Genomic DNA, 19,753 nt, shown 5'->3' on the forward strand with positions numbered 1-19,753 from the left:
CCACATACACTTTTCGTATATCATAATAATATTATTCCATAAAAACAATCATCTGATTCATTTTTTGTAATGCTAATACATATACGTCACGTGACGTCAATGACCGCCGGTCAGAGACCTCTCAACCGTGATCGTAATAATGATAATAGTCAATATCTACGAAAGGTAGCAAATACATTAATACAAACATCTCTAAAATCATGAAATTATGAACCATATAAAAAATACCTCGATTGTAAATTACAGTGGTGTGAATGAAAGGAAACTAAAATTAAGTAAATATCGATAAATATGTTAAGTCATGATAGCTAAAAATCGCATTTTATACGTAGATAAACAATTAAATTATGTTAAGCTTTAATTAAATTAATCAGAATGTGCTAAAACATTATTTTGTTTACATTTTTATCAGATTACGTAATCATTGAAAAAATTGTTACCAACATAAGAATATAATTTTTTCCAAACGAAACATTTCCTTTTTCTAAAAGAATAACCAAAAAACCTTCTATCCAAAACAGAAACGTTTCCAAACGATTTTTAATCTATGCAAAAAATGGCTACTGACAACGGCGGCATAACCATAACCTAACAATTTTTGTTTTGTGTTGTGTTATCGTGAAAAAATAGTGAATTAAAACTAATATAAGTGTATAAATGATATTGATTTGTGTTAAAAATAAGTAAATAATCATGGCTGACGCGGCTGCGAGACAGTTGCAATATGAATACAAAGCCGTAAGTTTCTATTTTGTTCATATTATTTTTGCATAATATTCCTCGTTATTGTGCAATTGCAGCACATTTTTGGTCAAAAACATACTTTAGACTTATCTAAATTAAATATAACGCATAAATTCCTATTTTATCTGAAGGTTACTGAATAAAATTGCGTTTTACTTTTCCGTAGAACTCAAACTTGGTGTTGCAAGCTGATGTGCGGCTGATAGAACGCCGTGGTCGTGATGAGGCTACTGGGGAGGTGTTGTCCCTGTCTGGGAAGCTCGGAGGCACCCGTATGGGGGACAGGGCTCAGCGCACGAAGCCCGACAAGACTGAGGAGAGGAAAGTCAAGTAAGTACCCTTGTTTTCACTCTGTAGTGTATTGCTTATCAGAATTTTGTCATTGAATTGATTACTGTTTATATGTAGGCTAAGATTGATGTGAAATACTTAGAAACATATTATAAGGGTAGAAATGACTGTGATGTTCCTTCTTACTCTATTTAGTTACAGTAAAAGGGTAGAAGTAAAGAATAGTCATAGATGGTTTGTTTATATATAAATTTCGAGTCTGAGTTATAGCGTTTATGTTTATGGTAATATTAGATTTGTAGATAATTATATGTCTTTTCTGTAATGTGCACCTCTGTCTACCCAATTTGGGGATTAAAGCTGCGACAATACAAATATATATTTTTAAAATAACTATTGTGAGACATACTAAACTTACTACACGGTAAATTGACTGCACGGTTGGTGTGGTGGCTGGGCAACTGGCTGCCGTGCAACGTAACATGTTCAGTAGAATAACCAGCTTATGCTAGTAGTGGGAGATAGTCACATTCTTTCTCATCTTCATTCTTTTTTCCGCTAGATGGCGCTGTACCGAAAACAGTGACAAAATAAGCCCGCCGTAATTAATAAAGTTCTAAAAATATAAATAGTGTTCATAAGTGAATAAAACTAACTGTATTTGTTTATTATCAACTAATAACTAAGTGATAGTGTTATCAACGGATTATATTCATTGACAGTGCAGTTAAACATAATAAATAAAAACACTAAATATCATCCATAAAATTTAAAAATAATCGTGTGTGAAGTGTTTAAACTGAAATTCATAATACAAACGTCATTCTGTTGATCAAATAATAACTAAATAAGTGCATTAATAACCAATATAAAGGCAAAAAGTGAAAAAGTGATTTCAAAATTTAACCACCGAATGTATACAATAAGTTCAAATTATTATAAAACTAAGGGGTATCTTAACGAACTTTCTACTTTGAAGAGCCTAAGAATCCACAATTTCAACCTCATTGATAACTGTCACATTGGCCGAATTCACGAGCTTTCGCCTTCCGTGACAAGTGACTCGAGTTCGATCCCGACGACATCAATTGTCTTTTTGTGAATGTTTAAAAAATATTTATATGCTCTTTCGCTTCGTGCGCTAGCAGTAAGACGTGTTGCGAGTCGCTCTGCTCAGAATAAATATTTTCTGTTTATTTGTTAGAAGAAAGTTAGAAAAAAAAAAAAAATGGAACCGAATAATAATACTTGTGCTGGATGTCGGAATGAAATTAATAATATGGAATTTATGAACTGTTGTGAATGCAAATTGAGATTTGACATTTTTTGTGTGAACATATCGAGCAACAATTTCTATCTTATGGACCACGTTTATAAGACCACCTGGAAATGCCCTGAATGCTGTTGCAAACAGTTAAAAACTGATAATACCAATACACCTGTGCGCCCGGCCAATAAAACTGGTAACCTTGGTCGATCACCAAGTGAGAAACAATCATCAAGCCCCAAAAACTTACCTAAAACTCTCGCTAAGCAAAACACTTCACCTGATATAATGAACGTGACTCTAAGGAAGCATAATAGTCAGCCCAAGTCCACGACAAACTGCCGGGGAAATTGTTTTAATGAAAACACGTTGAGAGGTATAATTAAGGAAGAATTGGCCGCGGCACTTAAATCGTCCTTTAAAGATTTTCTTGCTGATCGGTTAAAAAATATACAAGGAGAAATATCTGAGTTCAAAGTTTCGTTTGGCTTTTTCAATGAGCAATTCGAAGATTTCAAGAAACGATCTGATGAGAAGGATGTCATAATTAATCAACTACGTAGCGATAACACAAAACTTCAGCAGGATGTCATTGACCTTACTACACGATTATGTATTGTGGAACAAAACATGCGTGAAAACAATGTGGAAATCAACGGTCTGCCCGAAGATAAGTCCGAAAACCTAGTGCAAACATTACAAAATATCGCGAAGGTAACTAGCTGCGATATAGGTGACAATGATATCATGCAAGTTACAAGAGTTGCCAAACTAAATAAGGAGAGCAACCGCCCACGCACTGTTATCGCTAAGCTTCGCAGCCCCCGCCAGCGTGACAACCTTCTGGCTGCCGTTGGAGACTTTAACAAAAAACATCCCACGGACAAACTGAACTCGAACCACCTAGGCATTGGTGGTAACAGAGTGCCTATCTATGTTAGCGAGCATTTATGCCCTACTGGAAAACACCTTCACGCTGCAACACGCAAGATGGCCAAAGAACTATTATATAACTTTGTCTGGATACGAAATGGTCGAATTTTTGTCCGAAAGGATATTTATTCAAAGCCTATTTACATACGTAATCAGGATAGCTTAAAATTAATGAAACCATCAGACATTGCAGTTTAGTCTTACATACCTACCTTTTTTTTAAACAGTGTTCTTGACATTCTCTGTACTCGCTATGCTTGATATTTATTATCAAAATGTTCGTGGCATGAGAACAAAAACTGAGGACATTTATAAAAATATTTTGCTTACTAATTATGATGTAATTGTCTTCACTGAATCTTGGCTAAATAATAGCATAACTAATGGAGAGTTCATTGACCCGCGTTATGTGGTTTATCGTAGAGATCGATCAACTTCAAAAGTATCCAAAAAGGATGGGGGAGGGGTTATGGTGGCTGTTAGTAATAAAATAAAATCTGTAAGAATGAAACACTGGGAAAGCAATTTTGAAGATCTATGGCTGTCTATAGAGTTATCTGTAAATAATAATATAAAGAAAATAGCATTATGTATCGTCTATATGCCCCCTCCAGTCAAACTAGATTCTCTGCAGAACTTCTTAGATAATGTCAATAATGTACTAAATGATGTTGACGATGTTGTGATTCTTGGCGATTTCAACTTGGGTTTCATAGATTGGAACAGGAATAATGGGGAGTTACATCTCTCGCCATCAAATTATGAAAACTCACTGGGCTACTCTCTGATTGACTTTCTGTCATTAAACCAACTGCATCAATTTAATTCCACCCAAAATACTGAATGTAGAATCTTAGATTTAGTATTAAGTAACATATCTAATCTAACTGTCACCAAGCCTACTGACCTGCTAACTAAATTGGACTCGCATCACCCTAACTTGCTTGTATCCATTCCTTTCTCAGATATAAAACAACTCAAAACTAACTATCGTTCTGGCTACAACTTTTTCAAAGCCGACTATGAGCAGATCAAAAATGAACTTAAAAACGTTAATTGGAACTGTACTTTTCAAAATTGTATTGATATTAATGAAAAGGTTGGTGCTTTCTATAGTGTGCTTCAAACTACTATCGATAATTTTGTTCCCAAATATTCTAAGAAAAAATCTAAATATCCTGCTTGGTTTTCCAACGTACTTATTAGGACACTGTCTGAAAAGGAGAAATTTAGACAAAAATACCGCAAATATAAAAATCCTCGGGACAGACTCACATTCGAATTACTTCGTAGTCGCTGCCACACATTAATGAATAACTGTTACAATAGGTATAAAAGTAATATTGAGAATGATATTCCAAAGAATCCTAAAACCTTCTGGAGGTTTATAAAAGATAAACGTCGTGGTGAATCTTGCATACCTGCTGACATGTTTATGAATGATAGGGTAGTTAGTGGTGGTCCTGAAATTGCCAGTCTTTTTGCGGATCAATTTGTGTCCGTTTTTAGTCGTGCACCAGCAAATACTACGGCAAGTAAATATTCTAGTGAATTTTCAGGGACTGACTCAATTATAAGTTCTATTAAATTTACAGAGAACCAAGTTTTTAGTAAACTTAAACATATAGATACCTTGAAGGGTCCTGGTCCTGATTCCATGCCGCCATTATTCGTTAAACGTTGTTGCCGTGAACTTGCTCTACCATTGCAGCTTATTTTTAATTCTTCTCTTGCTGACGGTACCTTCCCGGATGTTTGGAAACGAGCAAAAATAGTCCCGGTTTTTAAAAAAGGAGATCCAGCAAATGTTAAAAATTATCGTCCTATTTCAATTTTATCATGTTTTCCAAAGATCTTTGAAGCCCTTGTCTGTCCTGTCATCACTCGCCATACTGATAAAATTATTTCACCTAATCAACATGGTTTTAAAGCTGGTCGTAGCGTAGAGACGAATCTTGTCGAGTTTGTATCGGATATAACATTAGCTCTAGATAAAAGGTTAGAAGTAGATGCTGTGTACACTGATTTCAGCAGTGCATTTGATAAAGTTGATCATTCTCTTCTATTATCGAAACTACAGTATAATGGCATACATGGACCACTGCTAAACTGGTTTTCATCCTATTTGGCTCGTAGATCGCAAATTCTAGTCGTCAATGGTTATGAGTCTTATCCATACTATGCAGACTCAGGAGTTCCTCAGGGCTCTCATCTTGCACCAGTCCTGTTCTCACTGTTCATTAATGACATCACACATCAAATCCTTCACTGTAAGTACTTAATGTTTGCCGACGATCTCAAAATTTATAAAACTATTTCTTCACATGAGGATACTTCCTTAATTCAGGAGGATTTAGACAGAATAGAGGGCTGGTGCAGGTTAAACCACATGCAGCTTAATGTCCAAAAATGTAGCCACATACGATTTTCCAGAAAGAAACAGTCCGATTCTATATCGTACAGCATCAAAGGTGCAGTATTGAACACAGTTACTGAGGTACGTGATCTGGGCGTTATCATGGACGATAATATGAACTTTAGAAGACATATAGATGGCATTGTCACGAAATCAGCACGACTACTTGGATTCCTTAAGAGGAGTTCAAGAGGGTTTAAACTGGTTAGAACAAAGATAATACTATATAACGCCTTAGTTCGTAGTCATCTGGAATTTGCCAGCGTAGTGTGGAACCCGTTCTATGCTGTACAGTCACAGAGAGTCGAAAGCATTCAAAGGGCTTTCACAAAGCACCTGGCTTATACATCTGGCAAAATATCTCCTCGGTGTCCCTATGAGCAACGAATCCAGTGTTATGAAATGGATTCTCTACGTGACCGTCGTCTGATGCATGATCTTACATTTTTCTTCAAATTGTTAAATAATAAATTAGATTGCATGAAACTTGTAGAAAGTGTTGGACTAAAAGTACCTTACAATATCCCTAGACACCCCATAATCAACTTGTATCATATTCCAACAACTAGGACCAATATAGGAGTAAACTCGCCACTGGTCAGACTCGGCAGAGAGATGAACTCAGTCATTAAATCATCCCCTGATCTTGACATTTACAATGTTTCGATTAATATCTTTAGGGCCCAATTACTGGAATCTCATGGATCGCAACATCGACAAAACTTTGTATAAAATAAAATTGATATGTTATTCTATTTTAATTTACTTGTGTTTACTTAGTTACTGTAAGTCGTGGTATCACGATGTTCTCACTAATTTTTATAGGTTTATTAGTAGTAAGTCCTTCAATTAATGTTGTTATTATTCTTATAAGTTTATGTGCTAATGACCGCAACATGTTTTAGTTTTTTATTTAAATGTTAATAATAGTTTTTCTTTTTTTTGGTTTGCATGGTTTAGCTGTTACTTTCTTATTTTACATGTACTCATTTTAGTTCTACTGGTACTTATTATGTCATTTTTTTTGTGAATGTTGGTTAACCTATAATTGGCAACTGTGTAAGTCCTAGACATATAAAAATTGTACTTTAAGCTTTATCTACACAGAAGCTGTTGGTAAACCCTTTATAAATAAATAAATAAATAAAAATTCTTTTCACATGACAGTTTACACATTTATAATGGCCCAACAGTTGACAGCGCCCGTTTACAAATATGACATGTATACCAGCACTTCTCAATTCAACCATATTGGAGGAAATCGAGCGATCCAATGTCTGTGACATCGCCAATGAGACCTTTGAGTGAAAACATTGACTAATTCACCATCTCTTCTTCAACAGGAGACAGAAACGAGATGAAGCATCCTACGAGTTATCAAAGTCCAAAACCTCCCGGGTAGCATGGGCTGATGACACTCCCGGAGTCCTATACCGACCACGAGCACAACACACGAGGCATGCATACGAAATGCTCCTCACCTTCATGCAGAGTGCTCTCGGAGACCAGCCGAGGGATATTCTGTGCGGTGCCTGTGATGAAGTACTGGTTGTGTTGAAGAATGATAAGTTGAAGGATCCGGAGAAGAAGAAGGAGATTGAGATGCTGCTCGGACCTGTTGCCGATGAGAGATTCGCTTTGCTTGTTAATTTGGGTGAGTTTGTTAATTTTAAAGACTGATGACTGTTGATGAAGCGAAAGAGGTGTGTGAGATTCGTAGCAATTGGCGTTCCATTGTCTCTGCTTACCCCCATGGGAGATAGGCGTGAGGTTATGTATTTGTTAATTTTATACATTGATGCTAGTTTGTAAGGAACTATATATGTTTGCTTAATTGTGTAAAAAACTGAAAAAAAAGTCGTGAATTAGAACTTTGACGTTGTGCGAATGGTTGTTACTACCCAACAGGCCAATTCAGGTTCCATTCCTATACATTCTCAACAAGGAGATTGCTTTTTTAAAAATTGTTGTTAAGGCCTGTTGGAGAATCGTAATTGGGCCTCCGGTAACCTCATTCACTCAACTCAAGCGTAGTTCCACATCGGTTTTCTGTGAGGCCGTGGTATCACACCGGTCGAGCCGACCTATTCGTGCCGAAGCATGGCTCTCCCACATTCATGCTGATGCTAAATAATATTAATTTATTGTTCCCAGGCAAGAAGATCACAGACTTCAACATCAGCTCCTCGGCCGAGGGCAACAGTGAAATAGATGAGACATACGGCATCAATGTGCAGTTTGAGGAGTCCTCCGAGGAAGATGATGAGGATGCCTACGGAGAGGTGAGTGACTTAGTCTTACATACTTTATAGATGGGTTAGAATGGTTAGATAAACCGCTAAGTACTGGAATTCTATGCCAGTGTTAGTGTTTCCAGAAAAACAAAACTTGGATGTCATCAAGTCTCAAGTGATTTGGTAGCTTATAAGTAGGTAGGCATCGTCAGCTGCACCGTAATTTACTACCAAAAGATACGGCGTTTAAACATTAAACTCGAATCACCAGATGGTAAGCAATCAAGCGCTAGCCAGAAACACCCATTACACCAGAGATGTTACAAGTGCATTGCTTAATGGTGATTACGATGAAACGTTGTTTCATACCAGTGCGGTATCCTACCGCTATGAAACATGAAGTAGCGTGAGGCTGTGGTATCACTTCGAGTGTCGAGCTGGCCTAGCAGTTCAAAGTCAAAATAATTTATTTTAGGAAGGCATTTTTAAAACGTCAAAGCAAATATTACAGTATTAAAAATATCTGACTGTCGGTCAGTTTTCTAGTAAATCTATTTGCTCGATCCAAAGTTTAGCTTCCTATAGAGAAGAACATGCAAGAACTATACATATAGGTTATTTTTTTCAATCGGATTCCTAAGCATGGCTGTTCCACGTAACTTTCTACAGACGTGAATTGTTTTAGAAATAGATAACTATGATTCTCTTTTTATCATCAGGTTCGTGAGGAGGACAAGGAGGATGGTGAGGGTTCAGAGAATGAGAAGGAGAAGGATAGCAGCGCTGATGAGGACAGCGATGCGGAGGGCAAGAGGAACGCTATACATGCTAATGTAAGTATATTTGTAGTTGTTAAACTATCGTGTGTTGTGGAGCGTAGATTATATTAAAGTGCTCACAAAGGCCTAGCAAAGCCGATTAACGAGCAGTCAGGTCACCTGATGGTTAGCAACCGCCGCCATCCATGGATCCGGTTAACTCACTCATACAATGTAACACAACACTAGCGTTGTTTCACGTCAGTGTAGTGTGAGGTCGTGGTATCACTCCGGTCTAGCCTACCCAGCAGTGCCGAAGCATGGCTCTCTCACATTTGAGTTCTGTTATATAAAATTCATAACTAACGAAATTATTACATTATTGCATCATTATTTTAAGGGTGGAAACTGGTTAAACTGAACTATGTTTTTTATATGGAAAGATGCGTGCAATAGATGCTATAGATCACATACTCGAGCTGCACATCTTCCCATATAGCTGTACATGAAACGGTCACATAGTTTCATAGCTTACCTCTTACATCTTCATAACATAGCTACATAGTACATCTCTGGTGCAAAAGCAACCTAACAATAATTTTCACCCACAGCTAACCGAAGAACAGTCCCAGAAGCGAAGAGACGCGACGCTCCACCCCATGGACATAGACGCGTACTGGCTCCAGCGGCGCCTCTCCCGCCACTTCCCTGACGCCATGGTGTCCCAGGCCAAGTCTTCAGAAGTCCTCACGGCTTTAGGAGAGGCGGCTGATGATAGGGACCTGGAAAACAGACTCGTCTTGCTACTGGGATATGACTGTTTTGAATTTGTGAAGCTATTGAACAAATATCGGTATACAGGTGGGTTGTTTTTTGGTGTTTTTTGTGAGAGGGGGGTGGGGGAGGGGGGAGGGTTTGATTCTTTGATTTAGGTGTTATTTTTAATGGATACTTAATATAAAATGTAAAATGTTGCATACAAACTTTCGCACTCCATTTTAAGAAAGTGGTGGATTAGAAAGTGACAAAAATTTGCCAATGTTACTCTCCCCCTTCCCCCCTGGAGTTGCGGACTACCAAGCTGGTTACCGGGGCTCCGGCTCGAATAGCAGGAGTAGGAATGGGGTGGTGCTAAGTCTGTAAGAGTCTGACACTTTCTCTCGCCTCGTCCAAGGCGGGATGAGTGATTGGATGGTTCCCCCCCCCCTCAAAAAACTTAATGACATGATACAATACATATGATAATATACATAACTATTGATTTTCGATTAGATAAAATGTAAGTCTAAAATATTTCCTCATTCCTCAGTACTATACTGCACGAAGCTGGCGTCGTCTCAGTCGGAGAGCGAGCGCGCCGCCATCAGAGAAGAAATGTCCAAGCAGCCACATCTGCAGAAGATACTGGCGCAGCTGGAGACTGGGAAGGGGGACGATGAGGTAAGGAACTTCTATATGATGGGTGACTGGTAATTAGTGAACGATATTTAAACACGTGATTGTACTCATGATTACAAACAACTTTCCCAAAGAAACCTTTTTTGTATACTCATTAGTTTTATTTTTATCACAGGGAATAACACAAAAATAAAAATGTTTGGTCGTCCATCTTCACGCCTTTTATCCCTGTAGAGGTAAGCAGAGGGGCATATTATAGGACGTAATGCCGCTACACAATGTACATTCACTTTTCACATTTGTGTTATAAGTCCCTTGTAATGGGGGGTGAGCCTATTGCCATATACTGGACACAATTCGAGAGCCCGTGCTATTACTGAGAAATAAAAAAAATATGTAAATCGCTTTCGCTTCGCTTCGTTTTTTTATACGTTGTGGGGCAACGTATAAAACACTAGGATTTTGTCCCGTGTCGTGGGTGCGAATACGCAAGTTCACATGCACATGACAAACAGACCCGAAACAACAATTTATGGTTCACACAAAGAGTTGCTCTGTGCGGGAATCGAACTCGCTACACGTTGTGCGGCAGCCAGTTGCCCAGCTACCGCGCCAACCGTGCAGTCAAATCTTATTATCATTTTCCCTCCCAGACCTCCCAGCAGTCATCGGAAGCGCCCCGTAAGCGCCACAAGTCGGACCCGGAGACCACGTCCTCCACGGGTCAGGTGACGGGCAGCCGCAAGGTGCTGCAGCTCGAGGAGCTGATGTTCGCGGCCGGGGCGCACTTCATGGCCAACAAGCGGTGCCAGCTGCCGCCCGGGTCCTTCAGGAAGCAGAGGAAGGGTAAGGCTTCTTACTCTTATTATAAATGAAAGAAGACAAAGCATAAAAGAAAGAAAGAAATAGCAAATAAAAACAACGACTCCCTCGTTGGTCGAGTGGTTGCAAGTGCGACTGCCGAACAAGGGGTCTCGGGTTCGATTCCCGGGTCGGTCAAAGTATTACTGAGCTTTTTTCGGATTTTCGAAAAATTTCTCGGTAGTAGCACGGAGTCTGGAATTGTGTCCAGCATATGGCAATAGGCTCACCCCCTATTACATGGGACTTATAACACAAAATTGTGAAAAGTGGGTGTACATTGTGTAGCGGCATTACGTGCCGTAATGTGCACCTCTGCCTACCCCTTCGGGGATAAAAGGCGTGAAGTTGTGTATGTGTGTAAATACGAAAGTTGATTGTGACGAAAAACAAATCAACGAATTACGTCATAAATCCTACATCGCACATACAAAGTCTACATGCAAATAAACATGGATAGACAATCATCAACGAACAACAGCTGGGCTAAAAGTCCGCCAGACGCAATCACCTCGCCTGGTCGGAGGATACTGCTTTACTTAGGGAACTTTACTTTCTGTTCCCTTAAACTGCACGGTTGGCACGGTCAAAATCATGTCAAATTTTATAAATAACGTCAAGACAAAAAATATTTTGCTAATCAGTTTAACGATAAGATCTAGCTCTGTGCCAAGTTTCATCAAAATCTGTTCAGTAGTACCTTTGACTGCGCGGTTGATGCGGTGACTGCGCAACTGGCTGTCGTACAACGTGTCGCGGGTTCGATACCGCACGGAGCAACTCTTTGTGTGATCCACAAATTGTTGTTTCGGGTCTGGGTGTCATGTGTATGTGAACTTGTATGTTTCTAAACGCACCCACGACACAGGAGAAAATTCTAGTGCGGGACAACGTAAATTTTTAAAAAGAAAAAAAAAGTTATTTATACTGTTGCTTTGTTAATGCGATGACCGACTCAAATGGAGTTTCGATTCCCTAATTGAGCAAACATTTTAGAAATTCCATAGATATTGTATCCTATGTATAATAATAAGCTCATCCATGAAGCAAATACAAAGAGCAGATGCCATAATTGGATTTCGTAAAAATCTCCAAAAATTACGTTACGTAACACTTGAACACCCCATTTTTGCATCTCCACTTTGTACTTGCTTCATGGGCTCGTCCCTATTAAGTTACATATATTATTTTCTTAACAAACTCTAACCCAGATCCTCTCCATCATCAGGTTACGAAGAAGTCCACGTGCCCGCGCTGAAGCCCAAGCCGTTTGATGAAGGCGAGACCCTCATCCCTATAGAGAAGCTCCCGAAATATGCACAACCTGCCTTCGAGGGATTCAAGAATTTGAACAGGATACAGGTTCGATTTCTTTGTCTAGTTTTGTTTATAAGGTAGTGGCTGGTCCAAGGGCTGTGCGATGTACAGTGTCGCAGGTTCGATTGCAGCTCGGAGCAATATAAAGTTTTGAAAATATTCAACTTAAAGAGAAAAAATATTTCATTTATTTTTTTATGGTATAAGCCGGTAAACGATCATTTGATGGTAAGCAATAGCCGCCACCCGGTAGACAGGAGTCCCAATTCCCCCCTTCAACTCAATCCCCGATTCCCCAACAACCTTTAAATTCCCAACCCCCAAAAGGCCGGCAACGCACTTGTAACGCCTCTGGTCCGGAGCTGCGGACTACCTAGCGGGTTTACCGAGGCTCCGGCTCTAAAAGCAGGAGAAGGAACGGGGTGGTTTTTAGTCAGTAAGAGTCTGACACTCCCTCTCGCCTCGCCCAAGGCGAGAAAAGTCATTGGATGATCCCCCCCAAAAAAAAAAAAAAACGCCTCTGGTGTTTCAAGTGTCCATGTTTGGCGGCGATTGCTTACCATCAGGTGATACGTATGCTCGCTTACCAGTGCTTTCCAAAACGTTCTGCATTACATATGCCTTAGAAAATTAATTGTTTCTTACGGTTCTGGGATCTTGGACTATTATTGATAATAAACCCTATTTTCTACCCAACAGAGTCGAATCTGCAAAGCAGCTTTAGAAACGGACGAGAATCTCCTGGTTTGTGCCCCGACTGGTGCGGGCAAGACCAACGTAGCTCTACTCTGCCTACTGAGGGAATTGGGCAAACACGTCAACGATGACGGCTCAGTCAACGTGCATGACTTCAAGATGATCTATGTGGCTCCCATGCGGTCTCTTGTACAGGAGATGGTGAGTTACTTATAAAAAGCATATTTAAATATATGATAACGGCACGGACTAAGGGAGAACATATATAAATAGAATTAAAAAATATATATATATTTAGACAGTTTTTCGTTAATCCCCACACTTGTCGATGTAGTTGGGGATTAGTATTGTTAGTGGTTGGTGTGACATCTCTGATATCGTATTTAGTTTTTAAATTACTGTGATTCGTGACTTCAAGATGATCTATATATCTCTGTAGCTCCTATGCGCATTATTAAGTTATTAACTAAACAACTTTTGCATTAAACCCTATACTTGGCAATTCAGTCCACATGTTCAAGAGATGATAAGTTATATAATTATTGACTTTGGATTTTCACTAATCCCCATACTTGTCAAATTGTTTTAGGATCTAAATAATTTCGTTCAGCTATTTCACAGGTACATATCTAAAATACAGCATTTTCAACAGTATAACAAAACAAATCCATTAATCCCCAGGTCGGTAACTTCAGCAAGCGCCTATCAGCGTACAACCTGCGCGTTTCGGAGCTGACCGGTGATCACCAGCTCACTCGAGAACAGATTGATGCCACACAGCTCATTGTATGCACGCCTGAGAAATGGGATATTATTACTAGGAAAGGTAAGTGGCTTTATATATTAAACTACCCACTCTGCTCGGCTCCTATTGGTCATAGCGTGATGTTTTATACCCTATAGCCTTTCTTGATAAATGCACTATACAACACAAAAAGAATTATTCAATTCGGACCAGTAGTTCCGGAGGTTAGCGCGTTCAAACAAAATCTTTAGTTTTATATATTAGTATATAGACTAGCATATTGTCAGCGGCTTTGCCTGTGTTTTCTTAGATAAAAAGTAGCCTACATGTTATTCCAGATCATAATCTACCCCTGTTCCAAATTTCATACCGTGTTACTCAAGTATTTTCTTTTTTAAAAACCTTGCCCCACACTAGGATTTCCTCCTGTGTCGTGTATGCGTTTACAAACATACAATTTCACATACAAATCATACCCAGACCCGAAACAACAATTTGTGGATCACACAAAGTGTTGCCATCGCGCCAACAGTGTAAATAGGCCGATTAGGTTAGGAATGTGAGAATTTAGGACTAAAGAGTTTTTTAAGGGGTAAAATCATCCAATGACTTCTCCCGCCTTGGGCGAGGCGAGAGGGAGTGTCAGACTCTTACTGACTAAAAACCACCCCGTTCCTACTCCTGCTTTTCGAGCCGGAGCCCCGGTAAACCCGCTAGGTAGTCCGCAGCTCCGGAGAACTAGTTTGGTAAAGCATTATCATTGAAAATGTCCATTACCTTTATTACCCCCTATTTTTTATAAGCTCTTTTTTTTTAACCCTTTTATAATTATTTAACCCTTAAATTCCTAACCGGCCTAACCCTTAAATTCCTTACCCCCAGGTAAGGAATTTAAGGGTTAGGCCGGCAACGCACTTGTAACACCTCTGGTGTTTCAGGTGCCCATGGGCGACGGCCATTTAGAGATTTACCATCAGGTGACGCATCTGCTCGTGTGCGGCGTATTTCATAAAAAAGTCCATTAAAATGCTGTACATCTCCCCAGGTGGCGAGCGCTCGTTCACGAACCTGGTGCGCCTGATCATCATTGACGAGGTCCACCTTCTCCACGACGAGCGAGGGCCGGTGCTGGAGGCGCTCGTCGCCAGGACCCTGAGGACTGTGGAGCAGACTCAGGAGGAGGTAAGAGGAGATCGCTTTTTTATTTGTGTTATAAGTCCCATGTAATAGGGGGTGAGCCTAAGGGTCCGTTCACACAGACCGGCTCGGAGAGCATCGGCGCGCATTTTTCTTTTCACACAGACCGGATCGTATACGCTTGGAGTCGGTCGCTTAGAGTCGCCAACTATGTCACATAGACCGGCTGGAAGCGGATGTGCTCGGAGCCGATCGGATGCGCGAGCAACAAAGAGCACACAATCGGACCCGATCGGCTGCTCGAACGCACAAATCGGATCGTATACGCTTGGAGTCGGAGTCGCCAACTATTTCACATGCACCGGCTGGACACGGATGCGCTCGGAGCCGATCGGCTGCGCGAGCGAGAAAGAACCGCGATCGGAGCCGTTCAGATCTTTTTATTATTTCACTTCAAGCGCTGTCATGCATTTTTACTAACAAAAACAGTGCACATTAAAAAATGAACCGTAATACAAAATACTTAAAACTTTGTTTTCTACGTGATAAAAATTTGCTTTCCTCTCCGACCCGGTCTGTGTGAACGGACCCTATTGCCATATAGTTGGTCTATTGCAAGAAATCATTAACTGCAAAAAAAACACTCAATACTAACATTGGAATTTGAAACGGAATATTTACCATGTTTATTTAAGCGCCATATAGAAATATCAGAAACTCATACATACATACAAACATACATATCGTCACGCCTTTAATCCCCGAAGGGGTAGGCAGACGTGCACATTATGGCATGTAACGCCACTGTACAATGTACACCCACTTTTCACAATTTACGTTGTAAGTCCTATGTAATAGGGGGTGAGCCTATTGCTATTGCTAGCCTATACTGGGCACATTTCCAGACTCCGTCCTATTACTGAGAAATTTTCGAAAAACCAAAGTTATATTTTGCTCGACACGGGAATCCGAACTCGGAACTTCTTACCCGGCAGTCGCAATTGCGACCACTTGACCAACGAGGCAGTCAGAACATACATACATATCGTCACGCCTTTAATCCCCGAAAGGGTAGGCAGAGGTGCACATTATGGCATGTAATGCACTATGTACACCCACTTTTAACAATTTATGTTGTAAGTCCCATGTAATAGTCAGAACGTTGATTTAAATTTCTTTTCTCTATGTTAACAGGTCCGTCTAGTGGGTCTATCAGCCACCCTGCCCAACTACACAGACGTGGCGGCCTTCCTGCGCGTCAAACCAGACCAGGGACTCTTCTATTTTGATAACTCGTTCAGGTAAATACGTTTTTACATTATTAATTTGGATTTAACCGACCTCAAAAACAGGAGGTTCTCAGTTTGACAGTCATCAGTCGTTTCATGCATGCGCATCGGTTAAAGGTACTTTAAATTTTGCCGGTCTTTAATATATCGCCAATCTGGTCGTTATATGTCCGTCTAGGGCGCCCTCTACCGACGGCCCCATTCATATCCATCTTGTATATTTCTTTCGTAAATCTGCTTTTATCCATCCTTTCTACATGTCCAAACCATCGTAACATTTCATTTTCAATCCTTGTCACTACATCATCTTTAAAGACACACATTTCTCTAACAACACTATTTTTCACTCGATCACAAAATTTTACTCCACACATACTTCTCAAGGCTCTCGCTATGAAAGCACAGTAAAGAAAATTTAAGGCGGTTCCCCCTTTTATTAAAATCTGACAATAGGCTACTTTCCTACTAGTCAAATTCAATACTTTTTTCGAAACGTCGAACTTTGTATGAAATAGTGCGTTATGACGTCATAAGTTTTTGACGTCAAATAGCAAACTTATTTCTAGAAATTTAGCTAGAAAAAATCGAAAATTAAATAGTTCATCAAATTTATGAATGAGAGTGTGATATTTTTTAATATTTTATTGTATTGAAAAGTTGTAATAATTTATTTTTGACCGAGGATACTACCCAATTTAACATATATTTTTTTTACAATTACCTAAATAAAATAGTACCTTTAACCTACGAGCATGCGTGAAAAGACTGATGACTGTTGATGAAGCGACAGAGGTGAGTAAGATTCGTAGTAATTGGCGGTCAATTGTCTCTGCCTACCCCCATGGGAGTTATGTATGTATTTATGTTTTTCACAATTCCAGGCCCGTAGCCCTAGAACAGCAGTACATAGGAGTGACTGAGAAGAAGGCACTGAAGCGGTTCCAGGTTATGAACGACATAGTGTATGAGAAGACCATGGAACACGCCGGCAGGAATCAGGTGGGTCCACTGATATTACTTTGTATTTTGTATTAAAATTGTAATAAAATGAAATAGAATAGGATAGCATAGGATTGAAATCTCTATGTTTAGTTACAAAAAAAATGGACCAAGTTTTAAATAGCGGTAAAAAAGCGGTTTTTATCGTATAAGCCTTATCACCTGATGGTAAGCAATCGCCGCTGCCCATGGACACTTGAAACACCAGAGGCGTTACAAATGTGTTGCCGGCCTTTTAGGCATTTAAGGGTTGTTGGGGAATCGGAGACAGGAGAAGAAAGAGAGGAAGACAAAGCAAGAGATGGGAAGATGGTACTAAAATTGAACAAAGTGGAGAGGGGTTGCTAGAGATAGAGTACAATGGAAATTGTTAGAGGAGGCCTTTGCCAAGAGGCACACTGAGCTCTAGATATATTCTATAACCAATTAGACAACCATATGGAATTTCTTACTCGTTTTTCTCCATTCGAAGCAACACTTTGGAACGAGCACCTAGCTTCACTGACAGACAGACTGACGGACAATTCAGTTTGACGTTTCAAAAGTGCCTTATTTAGGATTAATTGAAATAAATGCTTTGACTTTGACTTTGACATATTATAAAAGAAAGAAGAAATCAGTTCAGGATATGAGGGTTATTATAATGGGGAATCAGGGACAAGTTATAAGTGTCCATGGGCGACGGCGATTGCTTACCATCAGGTGTTACTTACCATCAACTGACTTATACCATAAATAAAAGCAAACGGCTTAAACATATTTGTGTATGTTCCAGATCCTAGTATTCGTCCACTCTCGCAAGGAGACAGGGAAGACAGCGCGCGCTATTAGAGACATGTGTCTCGAGAAGGATACGTTGGGACAGTTTCTGAGGTAAGCTATATACATACAGTTATATTATATAGGTATGTACTAGTTGATGCCCGCAGCTTCACTCGCGTTGATAACTAATTTTGTGACTGCAGTTTTCTAAAATAAAAGTTGCTTAAGTTACTTCTTAATACGGTCAGAAGCTAGTAACATATGAAATAATGAAAATCATGAATAATATGTCTTGGGTTGTTGGGTGTAGTTAGATTTTTTTACTTTCCAAAAAAAAACTTTTAACTCGATCCGAAAATCGAATCCAAAACTTCTTGCTTGGGAGTCGTGTTTGCAATCTTTCGACTAAAACCGGTGTTATTAATGTAACTATTATTAGATTCTTCACCTGATTTCATTAAATTAATCAAATAAAAGTTTTTCCCATCATCAAAAGTTTAAGTTAGTAAAAAAGCGAATCTTAATTTTTGTTTTTAAAGTTGGATAATGTATCTAAACTCTTCTCCTAAGTCTGATTCTCAAGTTTGTGAGCAAGCGTGGTGATTAATGCTCAGACATTATCCGTGTGAGAAGAGGTCTTTGGTCAGCAGTGGACACTTATAGACTAGTTGATGTGAATAATACCAACCAGTGAATAATAGGTCCAATTCCCCCCTTCCCAATCCCCAATTCCTTACCCCAAAAAGCCGGCAACGCACTTGTAACACACCTGGTGTTTCAAGTGTCCATGGGCGGCGGCGATTGCTTACCATCAGGTGATACGTATGCTCGTTACCGGCTTGTTTAATAGAAAAATACCTTCCTTGTAACAGGGAAGGCTCAGCAAGCATGGAAGTGCTCCGAACAGAAGCGGAACAGGTAAAGAACCCGGAACTTCGCGAACTGCTGCCGTATGGGTTCGCGATACATCACGCCGGGATGAGCAGGGTCGACAGGACCCTGGTTGAAGATCTCTTCGCTGATAGGCATATACAGGTGAGCGACATATGTATGTAGGGTGACTGGTAATTAGTGAACGATATTTAAACACGTGATTGTACTCATGATTACAAACAACTTTCCCAAAGAAACTTTTTTTGTATACTCATTAGTTTTATTTTTATAACAATAACAAAGCAACAACATTTTGCATGATCAGCTATTAGCCGCGAGGCGCCTGCACCCGCGTTATCAGAACACTAGTATGTATTTTGGAACTTTACGCGCGCGTGCTAATGAAATTTAGTTTTTTCACCACACAACTTGCACAAGTGTGAGCGAGAGATCCGAAACAGTAGGCTTAAGTCTTTAAAAGTAATTTAGTGTCTATCGAAAGATAAAATAGAAAATCAGGTCCTAAAATTTACAATTTTGTCCCACAGGTCCTAGTATCAACAGCGACCCTAGCGTGGGGGGTGAACCTCCCCGCGCATACCGTCATCGTGAAGGGGACGCAGGTCTACTCCCCCGAAAGGGGGCGCTGGGCGGAATTGGGGGCGCTCGACGTACTACAGATGTTGGGTAGGGCTGGCCGACCTCAATATGATACTAAGGGAGAGGGTGAGTACTTGTTTGAGGAGGGAGAGTTCAAATGGTAGATTAACTTAAAAAAAAAGTAAAAAATATCAAATCGAGTAAAAAAATCAAGTGGTTTTGGAGATTAGTGCGAACATACAAACAAACTCTTTAGTTTTATATAATAGTGTGAGATTGTTATCTTATATGACAAAATAAAAAAAAATACGTGTCTAATATTTTTTCATTACCTAACTGACAGAGTACCTAAATGGATTTTTAATTTTCATACCCCGTCATCATGTCTAGATAATAATTGATTCGAAACTTTTTTATGGTATAAGTAAACGAC

The 19,753-nt window shown here is 39.6% G+C and overlaps 1 protein-coding gene across 1 annotated transcript in view; it reads left to right on the forward strand.

The window, feature by feature from the left end:
* Positions 1–538: 538 nt before the first annotated feature.
* Positions 539–19,753, forward strand: part of LOC118278594 (putative U5 small nuclear ribonucleoprotein 200 kDa helicase) — a 61,082-nt gene continuing 41,867 nt past the window's right edge. Inside the window, exons 1-17 of the mRNA XM_050703845.1 lie at positions 539–738; positions 911–1,074; positions 6,995–7,305; positions 7,806–7,933; positions 8,605–8,718; positions 9,255–9,504; positions 9,953–10,083; positions 10,695–10,887; positions 12,131–12,264; positions 12,919–13,116; positions 13,597–13,741; positions 14,706–14,842; positions 15,992–16,098; positions 16,968–17,085; positions 17,861–17,958; positions 18,720–18,882; positions 19,269–19,446. Coding sequence (XP_050559802.1) covers positions 694–738; positions 911–1,074; positions 6,995–7,305; positions 7,806–7,933; positions 8,605–8,718; positions 9,255–9,504; positions 9,953–10,083; positions 10,695–10,887; positions 12,131–12,264; positions 12,919–13,116; positions 13,597–13,741; positions 14,706–14,842; positions 15,992–16,098; positions 16,968–17,085; positions 17,861–17,958; positions 18,720–18,882; positions 19,269–19,446 — 2,614 coding nt within the window. The 5' untranslated portion in view covers positions 539–693. The remainder of the gene's footprint in view (positions 739–910; positions 1,075–6,994; positions 7,306–7,805; positions 7,934–8,604; positions 8,719–9,254; positions 9,505–9,952; positions 10,084–10,694; positions 10,888–12,130; positions 12,265–12,918; positions 13,117–13,596; positions 13,742–14,705; positions 14,843–15,991; positions 16,099–16,967; positions 17,086–17,860; positions 17,959–18,719; positions 18,883–19,268; positions 19,447–19,753) is intronic.

Source organism: Spodoptera frugiperda, chromosome 24, assembly GCF_023101765.2.
Source record: "Spodoptera frugiperda isolate SF20-4 chromosome 24, AGI-APGP_CSIRO_Sfru_2.0, whole genome shotgun sequence".
Classification (NCBI taxonomy): Eukaryota; Metazoa; Arthropoda; class Insecta; order Lepidoptera; family Noctuidae; genus Spodoptera; species Spodoptera frugiperda.